Below are 20,051 nucleotides of genomic sequence, written 5' to 3'. Positions count from 1 at the left end.
AGTAAGAAGACAGAAAAGGGTCAGAATGAAGCAGAAAAAAGATGAAAGGAACAAAGCAGAAAAATGAAAAAAAAGCAAGCGAAATAACTTAAAAAGAAAAAAGAATGAATAAAAGAACGAAAAAGAAGAAAGAACAATTATCAATGATAAAGTGAAGGAAAAAAATAGAGAAAAAAGAAAGAAAAGAAAGAATCTAAAAGGAACAGAAAAAAGAAAGAGGTCAGACTGAAAATAAAAAAAAGTAACAAGGAACCGAAAAGGAAAAACGTTTGAAAAAACAAATGAAAGAAAGTTAGAAAGATTAAAAAAAAAGAAAGAGAGAAAAAAGGGAATAAAAATGTAAAAAGTGAAGAAAGAAAAAAAAAGGAAAATGAAACAAAGAAATAAAGATGAGAGAGAAAAAATGAAAGGAAAATTAACGCAAACATGAAGACTGCAAAAAGATAAAGGAAAGAAAGCTAAATTCAAAGAAAGAAAGAACAAAAAACGAAAAGGGGAAATAAAAAGTTAGGAAAAGAAAGAAAAAAAAACATAAATGGAAAGAATAAAGAAAAATTTGATAAAAGAAAGACAGAGAGAAGAAAGAAAGTAAAGACAAATAGTAAATGAAGAACGACCAAAAAAATGAGCGAAATAAAGAAAAAAAGACACAAAAGTGTCAGAAAGCAGAAATAAAAAAAAATAAGAAAGAAAAATTAAGAATTAAGGGAAGGAAGAAAAAGAAAAAGGGAGAAAAAGAAAATCATTGATAAAAAAAGGTAAGGCATATATAAAACGAAAGCCGAATTAAAGAAAAAATAAGGAAGAAAAATAAAAAGATTACAAATAAATGGAGGAAGAAAGAAAATGAAAAAGAAAGAAAAGGAAAGGAAAGGAAGAGAAAAGGGGGAAAGCAGTAATAAAGACTCAGTAAAGAAAAAAGAAAGAGATTAAACGAAAAGGGAAAATAAAAAGGAAGAAAGATGAAGTATAAATGAAACAAAGCAAAAAAAAGATTCAAACAGAATAAAACAAAAGATATAATTGAAGAATGAAAGAAAAGAAGAAAGACAGACAGATAGAAAGGAAGAAAAAGAGAAAATAAATAAAAGAAAAGAAAGAAAGAAAGAAAGAAGGGATAGAAAAGAAGAGACGGGCAAAATAAAGGGTGAATTAAAGAAAGGGTGGGAGGAATACTTGTGGGTACTTGTTACTACTAGTGGCCATCGATTTTGAGCAAGAAAAAACGCGGACATCGTGAGATGTGATAACCCTCTAGCTATCTTAAATATTATCTTAAATATCGTGAAAGATAAGAAAGAAAAAAGATAAGAACGTTTTCAGAATACCACTTATCTTTATTTTGTTTAGGGGCGGTATTCTGAAAGCTCAATTAGCGGTCAATTAGCGCTCAATTAGCATTTTGGTATTCTGAAAAGTCACTTAAGTGCCCCTTTCCTTATTTGGCAGGGTTGCGTTGCGCGCACTTGCAACAGTACGCGTTATGACCGCGCGAAGACTTAGTAGTTACGAGACTTTTGGTATTCTGAAAAGTCTCTTAGCGCTCAATTAGCGGACTTTCCAGTGGGGAAAGATAATGGTGATAAGAGGTCCATTAAGTCTCATTTTCTCTTGCTAAATGTGGCTTTCATTTCGTATAAATATCATCAAATCGGTTTAATACTGCGACCAAATTTAGGAGGAAGCAAGAGAATAAAGGAGAAAGGTATAAAAAGGGAATAAAGGGAAAGAAGGTGGTATGGGTGTCCAAACTTGGCGGACTTTTAAACAATATGTTTCAGGCTTAAATTTGTTAAAAAAATATTCACAATTTATACAAGTGAAATAAGGAATGGGGGCTATATTTGGTAATAAAGAAATTAGAAAAGAAGGAAAAAGAAAACAGAAATTGTGTACTTATAGGGGAAATATGACTATTATTTTTCTATATTTTTTTTTATTATAAGCATCATAAAGTATTTTTGCACATTATTTTGACAATAATGAGATTGCCAAGTAACAATAGATGCAGCAATGTTCAGGGGGGAATCAAACCTTGTTTCCGACAATGAAAAAATAAGCATTGACCCCTTTGGTACAAAAGATAAAAAATAGTGAGGGATGCCATCGTTTTCCCCACCTATAAAATCTTAAATATCATAACATTTGTACATCCAATTTCAATAAAATTTTGGCTTTTTTAACGATTATGCTAGTTTGATTTTTAAAATCATTTTATTCAAATCAGCATTTTGTTGAAGAAGATTTCTCATAAAAATGAAAAGTATGTTATTTTTAAAATAAGTAGGAATTAAGTTAAAGAAGAACCCCCCCCCCCCCATCATGACCCCGAGACAGAGGCAAATAAAATATTGTAAAAAAAACAAAACAAAGAAAGCTACAATAGGTGGATGTGAAATCAGAACGCGTTCGAAAAAAAAAGAGAAAATCACAATGGTACAATAAATGAGAGAAAGGGAAAAGACAACAGTTAGCTTCAACAACATAATGACCCTCCTGTTAATCTCCGATGCAAATGCTTTTAGCATTATTTTTCAGCAAAATTTTTTTTGTATCAATATCGTGGTGCAGTCCACCTGCAGCAGCCGGGCGCTGCGCTGCAAGCCAGCAAAATGAAGAGACACTACGCGCTGGGAGAAAATTTTACGTTGTAAGAGCGCATTTGATTGGCTAATTCGGCTCAGTAGGGGCGTGGCCTAAAGGGAGTTAATTGAGCGCTAATAGAGTTTTCAGAATACGAATTTGGAGGTACATTAGCGCTCCATTAAATGGGTAACTTATGAGGAAACTTAAGTGGAAACTTACGAGACTTTTCAGAATACCCCCCCTTATCTTTTAGCGCGCTTTTGTATCATATGCGCGAATTATAAATTTACGCGCTCAGCATCGATGGAAAGCAAGATAAGAAAAAGATAAGAACAAAAGATAAGAAAGAGATAAGAACGTTTTCAGAATACCAATTTGAGAACGTGACGTAGATAAGAACAAAATTAAGATAAGAACGTTTTCAGAATACCGCCCCTGTACTTTAACACACATAGTACATTGCTGCTTACAGCGCAGTTACGTTTCCCATACGGCGGCCGTACGGCGAGTCGAAAATAACAGTTTTATTCATTTTCATTCAAAACGACCTATGTAGCTGGTTCAACACAATTTTAAAACGGCTGTTTTCGACTCGCCGTACGACAGCCGTAACAGAAACGTATCTGCGCCATTATTGCGCACCAAGAAAGTACCATGCACGGATAAACAACAGAAACAGAAGAAACAAATCAAAGTTTTATCTCACCTTCCGACTATCATCATCTCTCTATTGCTTGGCTTGGTGTTGTAATATTTCTCTCTGATAAACATCCATATATCCACTGTGAAGAGAGTACTGATGCTATTCAGTAGTGATGTCATACTACTGACTATGGCGGAAAGCATTACGGCAAGCATAACCCCTCGAAGACCTGACAAAAAAAGAAGTAGATAAAGCAAGGAATTCAGCGATATGTAATACGAATTATCATGATTATGAGTAGTAGAATTCTCCAGTACGTCATGTGTGTTAAGTGAGCCAATACTAATCATTACTTTTATTATCATCATTATTATTATTACTTTATTATTATTATTATTATTATCATTAGTATTATTGTTGTTGTTATCAGTAATTTTATTATATCATTATTATTATCATTATAATCATCATTATCAATTATTATGATAATCTTGGTGAGTTGACGCGGAGCTTCCGCCGTTGTAGTGACGTATTTATAAAAGGAGCGCCGAGATATCAAACATATTACGTCATTGAAAGTTTCTTTCATATAGATATTTTTTTTCTCATTTCACCTAATTTTCCTCCCCCGACCGATCCCCTTATCCCCCAGTGCAATTTTCCCCATTACCACTTGTTTATATGTATCTTTCATCACAAGGTAATGGCCTGAATCTGTTCATGGGAATTCGATACCATTTGGATATCACCCAGAGTACAAGACCAGAAGACATAAAATAATACCACTAAAATTCCATTATAATAGTTATCATCTAAATTTTTCCTGGCATGACCGTTGCTTAAAGGCTAAGGTCGCTTATAGCCGAAGGATATAGTACTCCAAGTTCTCCCCCCTCCTCCACTTTTGTCTCGCATACAGGGTTTCCCCCATGTTTTTTAAGAGCGTCTGGGGTCAGCAAATAACATTCCGCTCTCCATGAAAGCTGAAGCCTATGTGTCTTGAATATTGAGTTTACCAGCAGGCATAATGCCGAGGACGAGGGTAGGGTAGGCAGTGTTACTACACCCCTTAGGGTTCCCGCAGGCTTCCATGCACGTCTCCGGTGAGGCACAGGCTACAATATCTGTAAGCAAGTTAATTTGACAACGACATTAAAATTCGACCGATGTGGACAAAAGTATCACCAACAACACCGCAACCACCACCACCATGGCCATCATCACCATCATCATCTCTTATCAGCGTCATCATCATCACCATTAGCATAAATTATCACCATCATCGACCACCATCACGATCATCAAACTCATTATCATCGCCACAACCGTCACCACCATAATCATCAGCATCACCACCACCATTATCACCATCATTATCATCCTCAACCTCATCATCATTATCATCATCAAAATCATCACCACCACTACCAATACCACAATCCTTATCACCATCACCATCATCCTCCTCATCATCACCACCATCATCATTACCACCGCGACCACAATCATCACCACCATCATCATCATCTTCGTCACCAACATCATCAACATCTCCGTCATCACCATCCTCATTATCATCATTCATTCATTCATTCATTCATTAATGGTTTATTCAGTAGACATGTATCGCAGTAAAAACTGAATTACATATGCTTTACAGGGTATCAATTAAAAATATATGGTAAAAAATACAGAGACAATTAAAATTATTCACATATATTTGCACAGTAAGTTATTGATAAAGATGAATGAATAAAAGGAGAATGCATATGATAGATAGATAAAATCATTCATAATAAAACTGTTAAAAGGACAATAAGTCAATGGTGATTAAAGAGATTTCACAATTTCTAAGCATGTATGTATATCAAACGTTTAAAGAATTTTCAAATTATTTCAGTTATGATTTGTAATATTTGTTTAGCACACGTACAAGATAGGGAGGGCACTGTTTTTAAATCTGTTTGTCTTGTATTTGAATTCTGTATATTTGTTTGCATTTCGAAGAAAATTATTATCTCTTTGAGGAGGTAACCAAGACTGACATAAGTTATTTTTTTCAAAACAAATAGCAAAATCTTGAGTAAGTTTTTCTCTTCGGGACAATAGAGTTGGTAATCTTAGCTCACCCAATGCATCATCATATGAACTGTATTTAGATGATCCAAGAATAATTCGACAAGCTCTTTTTTGTATAGATTCCAAATCATTAATCTGTCTGTTAGTAAGACCCGACGTAAAAAAGAGGTACAAAGTACTCCAAAATGGGTCTTACGTAGCCAGTATAAACGGTGACTAGATCACAAACAGGAATATTGTAGGTTTTTAATCTACGTAGCATGAATAATTTTTGTTACATTTTTTGATAATTTCTTTAACATGAGCATTCCATTTTAGGTCTGCTTGGATCATGACGCCAAGTATCTTGACTACATTAACATAAAGTAATGGGATGCCTTCAATATGAAAAACATGTGGTTGTAAAGGTTGCTTAGAGAAAGAAAATGATATTGAACAACATTTCAGTGGGTTCAATTTCATACTATTTGCCAAGGTCCACGAATAAAGACATTGTAACTGAACTTGCAACTGTGGAGTTTGTGATCTTAATCTACATTCTACTAGTGTCAAATCGTTAACATATTTGAAATATGACATACTAGAATCTCTACAGGCATCGTTTATCATAACTAGAAATAGAATCGGGCCAAGTTTAGTCCCTTGTGGCACACCTACACCATTATGTTTAAGATCAGATAATTTGCCTTTATAGTTTACAACCTGCTGACGACTATCGAGGAAATATATTACCAAAGAGATTTCACATGGTCGAACATGAAGATTTAATAATTTATTAACGAGCAAATTGTGATTAATTCTATCAAAAGCTTTTGAGAAATCAGTCAAAAGTATTGTAGATACAGAGAGAGGCTTTTCAGCGTTACCGTATAAAGCATGTAGTAATCCGATAAGGTAATGACATGTTGACAAATTTTTTCTATTACCAAATTGATTTTGATCTATTTTGTCAGCAATATCCTCCCATAACCACTTTGCAATATATGATTCTGCAATCATTGCAAAATACGATGTCAATGCAATAGGTCTTAGTTCATCAATCCTAGGTGGGTAAGACTTTGGTACAGGTATAATTTCCGCATATTTCCACATTTGGGGGAAAATGCCCAATTCAAAGCTAAAATTTATTATATGTGCCAACGGTGTGCTTAACTCCACAGAAAACTCACGAATTATTCGAACTGGCAAATCGTTAGAGACGCTTGCTTTTTGTAATTCTATTTTTGATAATAACTTGTATAATTCATAAGGTTGAATAATAGGGCATTGAGAAGGAGATGGCAAATATGCAGGTAACAAATCTTTATTGAGATAAGGTATATCTGAAGCTATCTGCAAAAAATTATCATTAATATAGTTAGCAGCTTCTTTCAAATTATCACCATTATCAGTTGGAAGGCCTGGGATACTGATGGTTGGCTGGTCTTGAGGGCCATTAGTTAGCAGTTTTTTCTGACGATACCAGTTCGCCGGGTTCTGAGTTTTCAATTTACGAACTCTTTTATTGTAAAATCCTTTTTAGCATTTCGTATTGCAATTATGACTTTATTCCTTAAGTAACGCCAGCGGGTTTGATCATTTGCATTCCACGCTCGCTGTCTTTGTATTATTAAAGATTTAACATTGCAGTTCATCCAGGGCTTATCATTCTGGTGCAAAGTAATTTTTTTCACAGGTAAGTGTTTGTCAATATAAGTTTTCAAAGAGCTAAAGAATAAGTCACATTTTGTAGAAGGGTTGTCATTTAAGTAGACATCGTTCCATGACTGGTTTATTAACCAAGTGCCAAGACTTCGAATCCCACTTTCACGTAGAGGGAGCACATATCGTTTCCTGGTCTTATTTTGCGATGCTGCACTTCGTTCGAATCGCGAGGGTTTCCAGAAAACACAATTATGATCGCTCATGCCTGTCGGAGGCAGAATTTGTACATCACAATATGAATGATGATGATTACTAATGATTTTATCTAAGATGTTTGATCCTCGAGTTGGTTGGTTGACTACTTGTCTAAATCAATCATTTAAAAGTAATCGACCATCATCTAAATCATTAAAATCTCCTAAAATTGAAATCGCCGCCTCTGGGTACTTAATTAACAAACTATCTATCGTTGTAGACAAATGATCAATGTAATCATTTGCCATGGAATATCTTGGAGGGAAATAAATCACACATACGATGAGACACTAAACATTCCGTGGTAGCCGTGGCGGTCGCATGATTATCCACCGAGTTTCGATACCATTTGGTACTTTTATTTGCAGATCACGTGGTTCAAGTCTGTGTTAAACATAAATTGCTATGCCACCACCCTGTTTTCCAACACGAGATTTGTAAAAAGCTGTACAGCCTTGAATTGGAAAAGATTCAAGTGGTGTAGATTCGTCCCACCAAGTTTCTGTGATCGCTAAAACATCGACATCATAATTTTTAACGATTATAGATAATTCATCAAACTTATTAGTTATTGAACGAACATTAGTTAAAAGGAAACTCGGGTTGTCATAAGGATGGTCTTGTGGAGTTAATGGAAGGATCTTCAGTTGTCTCAAATTTCCTTGATGAGATTTTCTTTCAATTTGCCCTTTTTTTAACGATTACTAATTAGAACTGGTATCTGGAATTCACATGTTTCACATCACCTTCTTACCTGTGTAAAGAACCCTTGCAATCATCCCTGGTATGACTGTCATGAAGAGGGGTAATATCTTACAGAAACCAGCGAAGAGGCATCCACCCTGGGCATGTGAGAGACTCTTCGCTGCCAAGGCTCTCTGGACCATCACCTAAGGTATTAGATATCAGACATAATATATGATTAGGAAGTTTGAAAGTTCTGAACTAGATATGCCAGGATTTCATACCCAAAGCTTAAAACATATGATTCGCATAATCTGGCCGAAGAAATAATAAATGAAGAATTACATGAAAGGTGCCGACAAGAAAGTATGGAAGGCGCATCTTTCATAAGGAGGTGGAATTGGATTGGGCATGCCTTAAGAAAAAAAGAAAACGATAATAATATATGTAACGAGGACAGCACTGCAGTGAGCCCAAGACGGAATAAGAAACACCCGACGACGGACCTTGGACAGTGAAGCAATCCAGCAGACATGTGGATCATTTCAGAGAATGGCCCAAAAACAGACGGGAGTGGAGAACATTTTTCGCTGCCCTACATGTCAGGAGGCATGACGGGCAGTAAGTAAGTAAAAAGCTTGACAATTTCAAAACCAGCCGAAGAGTAATATTAATACTGCTAATTCATAAGACTAATTTTACAACTACAATACGGTTTATCTGTGGTATGGAAAGATAAAAAGGCATAAAAAGGCACATTTGGCCCCGTCGCCCCCCCCCCCCCCCCTGTGAGAGCCATTAATGATATTAGACTAGAGGAAAATGTGGTGCATTCGCAAGTGAAGACATTTTTTATTTTTATTTTATTTTTTATTTTTGCTTTTCAAATATCTGGCGCATGAAAGCCCCCACCCCTTTTTTCAATCCTGGAGCCGCCCGAGTTGTAGGAAAAAAAATATTGTCCCGACAGAGAAACGCAGGAATCTCTAATACCTCAGTCACATTCCCCCTACGCCCATCATACGGCGAATCGATAACAGCCGTTCTATCTATTTTCATTCAAACCGTCCATTCTGTCGCTGGTGCAAAAGACGTTAAAACGGCTGTTTTCGACTCGCCGTACGGCGACCGTAGGGAAATATGACGGCGCCCTAATGCCTACCTGTTCTGCGCAAAAGTATGTGAGGGATGACAGAGTCTGTCCTATCAGGAATCCTAACCAAGGGAAGCTAGACGTGAAAGGACTGATATCTCTCAGCATTTGGAATGAATCTTCTGCAGGGATGCCGCAGGTGTAGTTAGGGTTTTGGAGCGTGGCGTTCGGAATCGCCTGGAAATATTTGATTTTCAGTTCCTCGAAGCTACCAATCTGACCATAACCTATGATAAAAGAGAGGTGATTAATAACCTGTCTTCACTTAAGCCTGGTTAAATCCAGGGTGACACCAAAACCGAATTCTCCCGAATAAGTTCGGACGAATCTAGCCGAATTTGGATGGTTTCGGTGAATTCGTATGTTTGTTTCCAAACCTTTCCTGAATTTTCTCGCTTTCGTGGACGGAGAACATAATACTCCTGGAGCCACCCGAATACGTGTATTCGGATGGGTTCGCAGCTGATTCGGTTCCGGTGTAACCCGGCCTTAAAGCCAGGGTAACATCGGTACCGAATCAGCCTGAGATACTCGTCTCTGATTCTGGGAGCTCCCCGAATCAGAGACGATTAGTTTCCGAACCCATCGAATTCATCCGAATCAGGCCATATTCGGGCAGAAACGGTCCGAATTTAATCGGGAGAATTCGGTTTTGGTGTAACCCTGGCTGTATGGAGAAAACAGAATTTCACAACATGTGTGGATTCCGTGAAAGTTCCTAAACATGATGGCAGGAACAATCCCTTCAGTGTATCCCGTTTGAAACACAGTGTGACACTTTAAACTGATGAACTGCTAAAAAAAAACAAAAAAACACGAATCTTACACTGGTCCACTTTGTTAATAATTATATCAAATGAAATATTGCACAAGCCTCTGAACACAAATTGTTACTATTTCGGTGATATTGCTTGATAATACGAACAAGTGAAGCGCCTCTAGCAGTCTCGCCTGCATTATGCGATTCAATATGGCAAGTCGCCATTCATATGAAAAGAAAACACTATATTCTTTTACCCTAAATGACTTTTGACCTTGATCATGTGACATACGACTCGTGCAAAACAATAAGCGATACTTGATTACCCGTTCGTCGTTGTTTCATTAACTAGATCCATACAATTTCAAAGTTATGATGGTAATTCAACAATTCCCCTTACATGTCCGAAGTTCATCGACCTTAAATGTCATTTGACCTCGGTCATGTGACTTGAAACTCACGCAGGATGTTCGATGATACTTTAATTACTCCTAGTCCTATGCCTAAGTTTATGAACTAGATCCATAAACTTTACAAGGTTATGATAGCAATTAAATAAATACTCCCAACATGGTCTAAATTCGTTTACTCTTTTTTTGACCTTTGACCTTGGTCATGTGATGTCAAATTCGCACAGGATATTTAGTAATACTTCATCACTCTTATGCGTAAGTTTCATAAACTAGATCCATATACTTTCCAATAATGTTGACATTTCAAAATCTTAATCTTGGATAAGATTTCATGTTGACGACGCCGCCGTGCCGCCGTCGCGACGGAAAAACGGCGCCTTTAGTCTTGCTCTGCTATGCAGGCGATACAATAACAAATATGCCTCCTTATATCAAAGCGACTAACACTTACTTTATTAGAAAAGTCACTTCGTAACACTGTGTAAGAAAACTTAAACATATACAAAGTAAACACTTCTAAAACATAAACTTACTCAATACCATAAGGATAATTCCACCGACGATTATGATGAAGATTTGTACGGTATCCGTGTATATGACGGCAGCCAATCCCCCTTCAATTGAAAATGGACAAGAGAGCCATTATGTTTATCTGTTATCATATATTATTCACATGTAACACTTAACGTTAATTTGGGAAACGTTTTGCTTCACAACTTTTGAATAATACGAGATTACCAAATCATTTCATCACTATAACAATCCATGCTTCATCGGGAGGTACGGAAGGGTTTTGAAGGAAATGGGGGGGGGGTGAGGAAATGGAAGATCTTTGCCTAACTTGCGTGGGGGAGGCCATGTTAAAATCACAATCGGACGGTATTTTTTTACACCCTTATTTTTGCTATAACAAGTGGGTACTGAAAAACCCCTCCCACGTACGCAGCCCCTGTATATGGGGGGGGGGGGGGAGTGGGGGTCATTATTATATTAGCCTCTTGTCGAGGCCCTGGCGGCTGCTTCCCGAGCGAAGCGAGGGATTCCCTAATTCGCGAAGCGAATTAGGCCTGGCGCGAGCCAGGGCCTCTTGACATCTGAACTGAATTATATATTCATGAGGAACGTCTTCCTAATGAATATACATGAGTCATGATCCCGGTCATGATATTACTGGTCACCGAGTAAACCAATGAAATGTCAGAGCTGTTTCGTTTTGGGTTCGGAATACTATATAGTCCATTATTCTGCAGGGGATTCATTTAATTGCGGGACACTAAAGGGGATATAACCTGCAAAATGCTACAAGTAGTGGTACTACTACTACTACTACTACTGGCCGTAACAGACCCATCACCGCCCCGAAACTTCCCGGGAGATACTGCTCAGCCGCTGGTCAGACTCGAGTCAACTCCCAGCAACTCCACCCCAGCTTCCCTCACTGCACTGCACAGCGGAGATCGATAATCGACGCCCCGGTTCGACCGGTGGAATCGCATGAAAGATAACATTTTTTCCATATCCTGTGGGTAGATTTGCAAAATCATCTCGTCCTTTCAGTGATTTGCAAACTCATCTCGTCCTTTCAGTGCAGAGTTAATTTTATCGACTTGCAAATCCTTAAATCGGTCAATATTCAGCATTTTAGAGGCATATTCAATGCTCTTTGATATTTCGTCGTCATTCTTCGCCAAGAATCCACAGGTCGCCATTCAAGATTAGCTCATGAATATTCAATATGACGTCATAGCAGCCCGCGCTCTCATTGGATGATTTTCACCGACCAGTTTTTGGTCGGTGAATTGGTAAAAACAATAAAAAACAAAAGAAAGTCGGTGAAATTCGGGTCAGATGTCCAGAGGCCCTGTCTCGCGGCGCTCTGCTTCGCTCTCTCCCTTGCTTTGCCAGGTTCGCTCGGAAAGCAGCCGACAGGGCCTCGACAAGAGGCTATTATTATATAGGCCCTTTCAGAATAAATTCAGCGTCCCGTTTTATAAGGACTGGTTTTACTATCATAACCAGTTATTATAACAAATTCAACATCAGCCAATCAAATAGACGGATTTCAGTAGCTTTTAACTCTTAATGAACATTTATTATTGCAACAATTTTTTTTTAATAAAAAACAGGCCCCTTGGCCCTGTTACAAAAGAGCTACTATTATAATGGTAATTTTGCCATCCAAGGCAACTTTCATGGAATCCTTGATTTTGATTGGCTGATGGGCATTGCTACCATGGTAGTTACCAATGGATGGTAGAGTGACAATGATAGTAACTATATCATATACAACAGGGGCGGATCCAGCTTTTTATAAAGGGGGGTTTGGGGTGGTATGCGAGGGAGCGTAGCGACCGAGTCCAAGCGAGCGGAGCGAGCGAGGGGGGAGGGTGTGGGAGGGGGGTGTCCCCCCTCCCACAGTAAATTTTTGAAAATCTGTGTGTGAAAATGGCGTTTTCTTGCATCTAAAACACCACTCTTTTTGGTATAGAGGTCGTTGCCAAATTAACCCCCATGAAAATTTGTAAAATTAAGTTGCATTTTCCTGCAATGTAAGGCCAGTTAACAACACAGATACAAAGAATTGGGGACCTTGGAATAAGCACTGTTAGCCTAATAATAATAATAAATGAAATAAATACATAGAAATAGAATAAAATAAAATTACAAGTTTAAAAAAAAAGATAAGATTTAAAAAAATGGTCCCCGGATTTTTTTTTTGGGGGGGGTTGCAACCCCCCCAACCCCCCCTCTAGATCCGCTTCTGTACAACGGGGCCCAGAAGTAAAATAAATGAAGATTAGAAGGACATTACCTGTGACAGTGAAAATCGCTACAAACAAGAGAAGGATCCCGATTGCAACGTACTGGTTCCATCCTAAAGCTTGCGTAATGAATAGCGCCCCGGAATACAAATCAACCTTTAGTTTAAAAAAAAAAAAAATTATAACAGGATCGCATCAAATGAATCCTTGCACTATGTTCTGGGCTCCGTTACACAAATGTCTGCAATCAATCGCTATTAAAATACCAATGACCAATCAAGATCATCGTTGCATGTGCACTCTGTTTAAAATACTGACCGGGAGCCAATCGGTGCGAGTCTTTCATATATGCGATTCATCGCAAACCTTTGTGTTGCGGAACCCTGCATACGATTACATTATGAAAATTGTATCATATTAATACTACTTGAAAGTGATATTATAAGAGAGTTTTCACTTCATGACGCACCGCAGATTCAAGAACACAGTAAATAAATTAAAACTTCAGGGCAAATGACAATGAACAGCTTGGAAGGTCATTGTCGAAACACTGGAGCCGGAACAGCAGTTTTTCCCCCTAAGTTTCAGATCTGACGAAAAATTGAAAAAATATGTCGTTCGACCAGAGCACAGGACGAAACCTGATTCACCAATTTTCGACAAAGACTTCTTGGCTGTTCATTGTCATGGAGGGTATTGTCAATACACTTTTTTTATGCTATTCAAGCGAAAACTCCCTCTTGACAAATCACGGCGACTTAGTTTAGGTTTGTATCCCTAGTGTAAATTGTATTGGTGGAGCATGCTAACGTACCCAGGGCCCTGAGAACGATTTTTTAAGGGGGAGGCTTAAATTTGACAAATTTAAAGGGGGGTTGTTTCCTACATTGACAAACCCCCAAAGTAAAATTTCACATAAAAATTTGATTTTGGTTACATTTTCGCTATTTAGCATACCACTACCAGAATTCCGTAGTCAAGTTTATATAAGGCTATTGTCTAACTCTGTGCTAGAATTATGGGAAGCCAAAATTTATAAAATTTTACATTGTATTTTTCTTATTTTCATTATGTTGTTTCATCATGCTACAATGGCGAAGAAAACTGATGCAGTTATTATTCCAAGCCTATTATGAATGATCTGAGTAAAAGATGAGCTTCTAAATCTATCGTGTATACTGTTACTATTACAGATTGTGTCACAGTTTTCTTTTCGCAGTTAAACTTTTGGCCAGATATTTATTGCGTTCCCCACTGAGAACACACTGTGTAAACACACTGTATTCCTCACTGCTGGTACACACTGTATTCCTCACTGTGGAAACACACTGTATTCTTCACTGTGGAAACACACTGTAGGTACACACTGTGTTCCTCACTGTGAGAACACACTGTATTCCTCACTGTGGGAACACTCAGTGGAAACATACTGTAGGTGCACACTGTATTCCTCACTGTGAGAACACACTGTTCCTCACTTTGGGTACACAATTTGGAAACACACTGTATTCCACACTGTGGAAACACACTGTGGAACCACTATTGTATTTCTCACTGTGGGAAAATGTTTTGTGAACACACTGCATTCTTCACTGTGAAACACACTGTTCTTAACATCAGGTTTACTCACTGAAATCCTGGAAACGATGTAAAGGAAGATAGACATACAGGCGAGGTAAATACGGATTCGATGACTCCCAAATCTCTTCATCATATATTCCGGTAGAGTGCATACCTAGTTACGTCAGTAGAGATATATAGATATATAGAGAGGGGGAGGGGGGGGGGGGGAGAGAGAGACATCACAATAAAACCAAAGAAATATAATCAGACCGACCGTTAGTAAGCAATTCGAAATTGAATGATAGCTCTAATTGATATAGAATCGGTTGTGTAAGAATGACAGTGTCATTATCTAAGATTACTTTTTTGATATACTGCTGAGCTCACATTGACGATAACGACTGAAATCGATCGATGATAATGATGTTATTCAAAACAAATAGGCCAGTTCGGAGTTCCATTCTGCGCATGATCAGAAGAAGGTCATTTGAACTTAAGTGGCATGAGGGTTTAAGACTTAATGAGATAAGCACCAACTTTGATGTCTTGATGGGTTATATATTCTTCTGAATTGTGTTTTTCATAACCCCCCCCCAAAAAAAAAAAAAAAAAACAACAAAAATGCATCCACTAGCGACTGGTATTTCACAGCTAGCCAGGTACACGCTAATGATTTAAAAGTACAAATGCATCAAATACCTTCATAGTGTTCATTGGTATGCTATTTCAGTCATCAGGGGCCCGTTTCATAAAGGACTTGCAACTGTTGTAACTTTGCCATAATGGCAATACCATGACAACGGGGCTCAGCAGCCAATCAGAATCAAGGTTTCCATGGTAGCTGCCATAATGGCAAAGTTACAACAGTTGCAAATCCTTTATGAAACGGGCCCCTGGTCTATTCAATTTCTTCATCCTGCTATGTAAGGCAAGCTTACGCAATATCTTGCTTTGAAATCTGCCTATCATAATGAACGGAACGAAAGGTCATTTGACCAAAATTGCTCATGAGGTAACTACTAACTGGGGTCTGTTTCATAAAGATATGCAATCAATTACAACTCTAAAAATCTTTTGCAACTTGATTTCTAACAAATCAACAGCGCGCATTTGGGACTTGCGATCGATTTTATTACTTGCGTTTAAACGCAACTCTTTCTGCAAAAGACCCCTGGTATATTGCTCTAATCGGTCTGGAATCGGTTTGATAGGTGTGACTTGGTCCTTACCCCAGCTGCGATGTAAACAGGGACAAACATGTACGCCATTAATGGCAGCAGCGACAATCCCTGTAAAAGAAAAGATAAAACGATTCAATCACTGCCTTGGGTATAATTTAGGGTCATTATTTGTTTTATGTATAATAGGCTGAAAGTAGTGAATGATAACATATTTATACAATGCAAACTGCAACGTCATAATGTTCATGTATTTATACCTTAATAAAATTAGACAATCGGTAGGCTAATTGCAATCGAACGGTCAGCGATTTGATGTCAATTTCATCACGTTTGAGAAATCATATAAATCTGAAACTATTATTTAGATTCGATGTCATTACTATCTACATCGCTGGCGAAATAAACTTCACGATTTGAGCAGATAACGTTCTCGATTGATAAACTGTAAGATCGCTAATTAGAATTTCAAGCAAGTTCTAAAGCTCGTTTCTTTTAAAATCTTGTTCAAAACTTTAAACAAAAGTTGTTTGAATGACGGGCTTAAAATATGCCTCGAATTTTAAACAGCGTTTTTACAGTCTACGAGCGCACAACGGTAAGCGAGCGAAGCAAGCTAGAAACGATCAATATTTCTTTTCGTTAATACAGATAGATATTGACACTCCTTAAGTTTTGTTTTTAAAAAATGACGTTGAAATGATAATCCCAACAGGAGCCTGTTAACAGAAGTTTGATTGATATTATGATGTCGAGACATAAAATACACTGATTCAACCAAAAAATCCCCCTTTTGGGGGAGATGTTTTAATTGTGCCACTTACTTTTTGTAAAGAGCATGCAGCAATCACAAATGAAAATACGGTATTATTCGCACCATACCTCCCGCGACTGGAAATTTAGAGCGACATTTTTTTATATATATATATAAGTTAGATTGAAATCTCTGTGAAACGCCTCCCTCATTGTGTCAGAAATTTGTGACGTTCAGTAATATAGCGATCTATAAAGAGGAAATTTTCGCACTGCGACTGAGAACGGATTCAACCGTACAAGAACACATGAGGTTATTAAAAACTGAAAATTGGTCAACAGGAAGAGAAGTTTCTTCCTGTGTTTCGGAGCTGACGAATATTTGCAAATAGGTCGTTTGTCCAGAGTCCAGGATGGAACTGATGTTAATTTGATTAATGAACTTTCGACAATGACATCTTGGCTGTTCATTATCATAAACATGATAAAGTGTATTTGACAATACATTGTTCATGTTCTAGAATCTGTCGTGTTTCGTGTAGCGAAACATTAGGCTACTAATACAGGATGGGTAAGTTCCCGGGATCGCTAAATACTGTATTCTGTGGAACAACTCTTAACAGTTAAAAGTCCACAATTTTCTCGCACGCTATAGGTATATTAGACTATCATGTCGTAATGCCCCAGGATTGTTATCTGAACAGTACCGACGCTAGCAAGGCTAGTTTGGCTAAAATAGCGTCGTGGAATTGCATAGGACGGAGGGTCAGACGTACATGTATCGTTGCGCATGCGCAGAAGGTAAATCGACGTTTTTTACTTCATTGACCTCATCCCAGGAAAGTTCTTATCACAGAGATGTATTGTTGATGCATGCTTGACAATCAAATGTTGGTTGATCAGTTATATTTTCATTAAATTCATCTGCCCCGTTTAGTGATCTTAAGAACCTAATCTTCATCTATAAAAGATTTTACTTACGTTGAGGTCGAAAGCCGCCGGCGAAATCCCCGCCACGGCTGCATCGCCAGCAAGCCCAACGAAGTGTTCACTCCCAATATTACTAGCCCATATCGATGCACCAACCTGAATAAAAGCATGATAAATCATCAAAATAATGACAGATATACCCTGAAGGCCTGAAGAGTAGGGATATTAAAGGAGAATGAAACCCTTGAAACCAGCTGAATCCATATCAAAGAGAAAAATCAAAGAAAAATATTGTTGAAAGTTTGAGGAAGATTGAATGAATAATAAGAAAGTTATGAGCATTTGAATATTGAGATCACTAATGCCATGTAGATCCTCCCATTGGCAATGCGACCAAGATCTGTGATGTCACACACGTACAACTCTCTCATTACTTTAGTACTTATTTCACTTATATTCTCACTTTTATAGAGTCTATCACAAGGTGAGGTGTTCTCTTTATGAGAGGACAAGTACAGAGGTTTCACAACATTATATCATTGATGAATCGTTTGTCATATGATTAGAATGAGCAAAAAGAGATGTTTTGGGGTATATTTTCAGTGCCCAAAAGGGGAGAGTTGTTCATCTGTGACATCATAGATCTTGGTCGCATTGCCAATAGGAGGATCTCCATAGCATTAGTGATCTCGACATTCAAATGCTCATAACTCTTCTATTGCTAATCCTATTTTACTCAAACTTTTGTTGATCTTATTCTTTGATTTTTCTGCTTTCTCAAAAGCTAACTTGTTCCAAGAGTTTCATTCTCCTTTAAATATCATATAGTTCAGGAGCATAAAAGTATAAACACTAGTAATAGTAACAGCTGTACAGTAATCGCCGCAGGAGTAGTAGTAGTAATAGTAGTAGTAGTAGTAGTAGTAGTAGTAGCAGCAGTAGTAGTAGTATTAGTATTATTATTATTAGTATTATTATCAGTAGTAGTAGTATTATAAGTAGTAGTAGCAGCAGTGGTAGCTGCATTAGTAGTAGTAGTACTAGCAGTAGTAGTTGTAGTAGCAGTAGTAGTAGAAGTAGTAGTAGTAGTAGTAGTAGTAGTAGTAGTAGTAGTAGTAGTAGTAGTAGTAGTAGTAGTTGTTGTTGTTGTAGTACAGCAGCAGCTGCAGCAGTAGTAGTAGTAGTAGTAGCATCAGAAGTAGAAGTAGTAGTATTAGAAGTAGTAGTAGTAGTAGTAGTAGTAGTAGTATTAGTAGTAGTAAAGAATAAAGATGAAAGAATACTAATATAACAATTTTGAGTGGATGCATTTTTATTTTCGTGTAAAGGACAAATTGGTTTCAAATCGTACGATTGCTATGACGTCATTAGATATTCAATTCGCTTATATTTTAATAAGGAAGGTAGCATATTCACACAATTGAACATAACTATTCGTATGGTGATTTGGAACTTTAAAAAAGTAGGACGGTCCATTTCTCAACATTCTCAACAAATGTTCCTACATTTCATTCCTAATCGGGTCGCAGACCAATCGTAAGGCGCGTGATGGCCTTTAGTTGACACTTCGTTGACCCTTCATGTTTGTTGACCGCTATCAATAAGTTTGCTAAACGTCCAGTATATCGCTTATACCGAATTGAATAACTGCCGGAATCTCCAATTAACGAGAGCAAACTTGATAAATGGCAATAAAAGGTTCATTTGTATTGACTACTGACAGCAAATGTCCGCAACCTTTTTTTTTCAAAGAAGAACTGTATTCAATATTTCTCCATAAATCATAAAATTAAATACAAAAGACATGTGATACATAAATCATATCATACATGTATAGAAAACTTTAAAAATGTATTGAAAAAATAAAATAAGTTCGATGTGCCTGGATTCATCACGACATTCAATGTTTATAAATAGGTGAATACTCACAATGCTTTTTTAAACTCGTGTTGATATTTTGATTAATTTTAAAAAACGAAAAAGGAAAACGATGAATAACCTTTTAAACATCGAGTAGAAAACATAACATTTAGCATATAAAATATCAAAAATTAAAAGAATAGTAATTTGCCAAATGAAAAAATCATTAAAGGAATGGTCCAGGCTGGAAATATTTATATCTCAATAAATAAAGTAAAATTCACAGGGCAAAATGCTGAAAATTTGTTAAAAATCGGATAACAAAATAACGAAGTTATTGAATTTTAAAGATTTGCATTATTCCGGTGAAATAGTTCTAGGCATGTCTTCATGAATATTCATTATTTGGGCTGATGATGTAATTTCCCCCACTTGTTTTTTGTCTTTTATTATATGAAATTAGTTTGATAAAAAAATTATATCCTCCTTCATTCCTTTTTCCCCTCTTTCCTTTATTTTTTGCTACATCCCCCTCTCTATTCTCACCTTTCCACATTCTTACTCTTGCCATTCTTGCTCCCCTTTCTTGCTCCTCACCTGCTTTTTTTTTAATATATATGTATACATTTAATCTGTCTTATTACATGCATCTGCTAATTCTATTTCTTTTTATACTATTATTGCATTTTAAACCTAATGTATATATTTTTTCTTCTTTAATGGTCACTGCATGTTATGTATGTATTTATTTCTTTGTTATGTATTAAAAAAAATGTAAACTCACATTG

General features: G+C 37.0%; 1 protein-coding gene across 1 annotated transcript in view; it reads right to left on the bottom strand.

Annotated features, from left to right (window-relative positions):
* The window catches only part of LOC129263152 (sodium/myo-inositol cotransporter 2-like), a 28,520-nt gene extending 8,701 nt beyond the window's left edge, over positions 1-19,819 (bottom strand). The window contains exons 1-10 of the mRNA XM_064100472.1: positions 19,810-19,819; positions 17,455-17,612; positions 15,772-15,831; positions 14,610-14,714; positions 13,030-13,135; positions 10,751-10,831; positions 9,054-9,271; positions 7,962-8,097; positions 4,246-4,353; positions 3,293-3,458 (exon numbers count right to left, since the gene is read on the bottom strand). Coding sequence (XP_063956542.1) covers positions 3,293-3,458; positions 4,246-4,353; positions 7,962-8,097; positions 9,054-9,271; positions 10,751-10,831; positions 13,030-13,135; positions 14,610-14,714; positions 15,772-15,831; positions 17,455-17,612; positions 19,810-19,819 — 1,148 coding nt within the window. The remainder of the gene's footprint in view (positions 1-3,292; positions 3,459-4,245; positions 4,354-7,961; positions 8,098-9,053; positions 9,272-10,750; positions 10,832-13,029; positions 13,136-14,609; positions 14,715-15,771; positions 15,832-17,454; positions 17,613-19,809) is intronic.
* Positions 19,820-20,051: the final 232 nt, after the last annotated feature.

The sequence above is a fragment of the Lytechinus pictus genome, chromosome 6 (assembly GCF_037042905.1).
Source record: "Lytechinus pictus isolate F3 Inbred chromosome 6, Lp3.0, whole genome shotgun sequence".
NCBI lineage: Eukaryota > Metazoa > Echinodermata > Echinoidea > Temnopleuroida > Toxopneustidae > Lytechinus > Lytechinus pictus.
The sequence above is the reverse complement of the archived record's forward strand: the minus strand, read 5'-3'. Positions and strand labels throughout refer to the sequence as shown.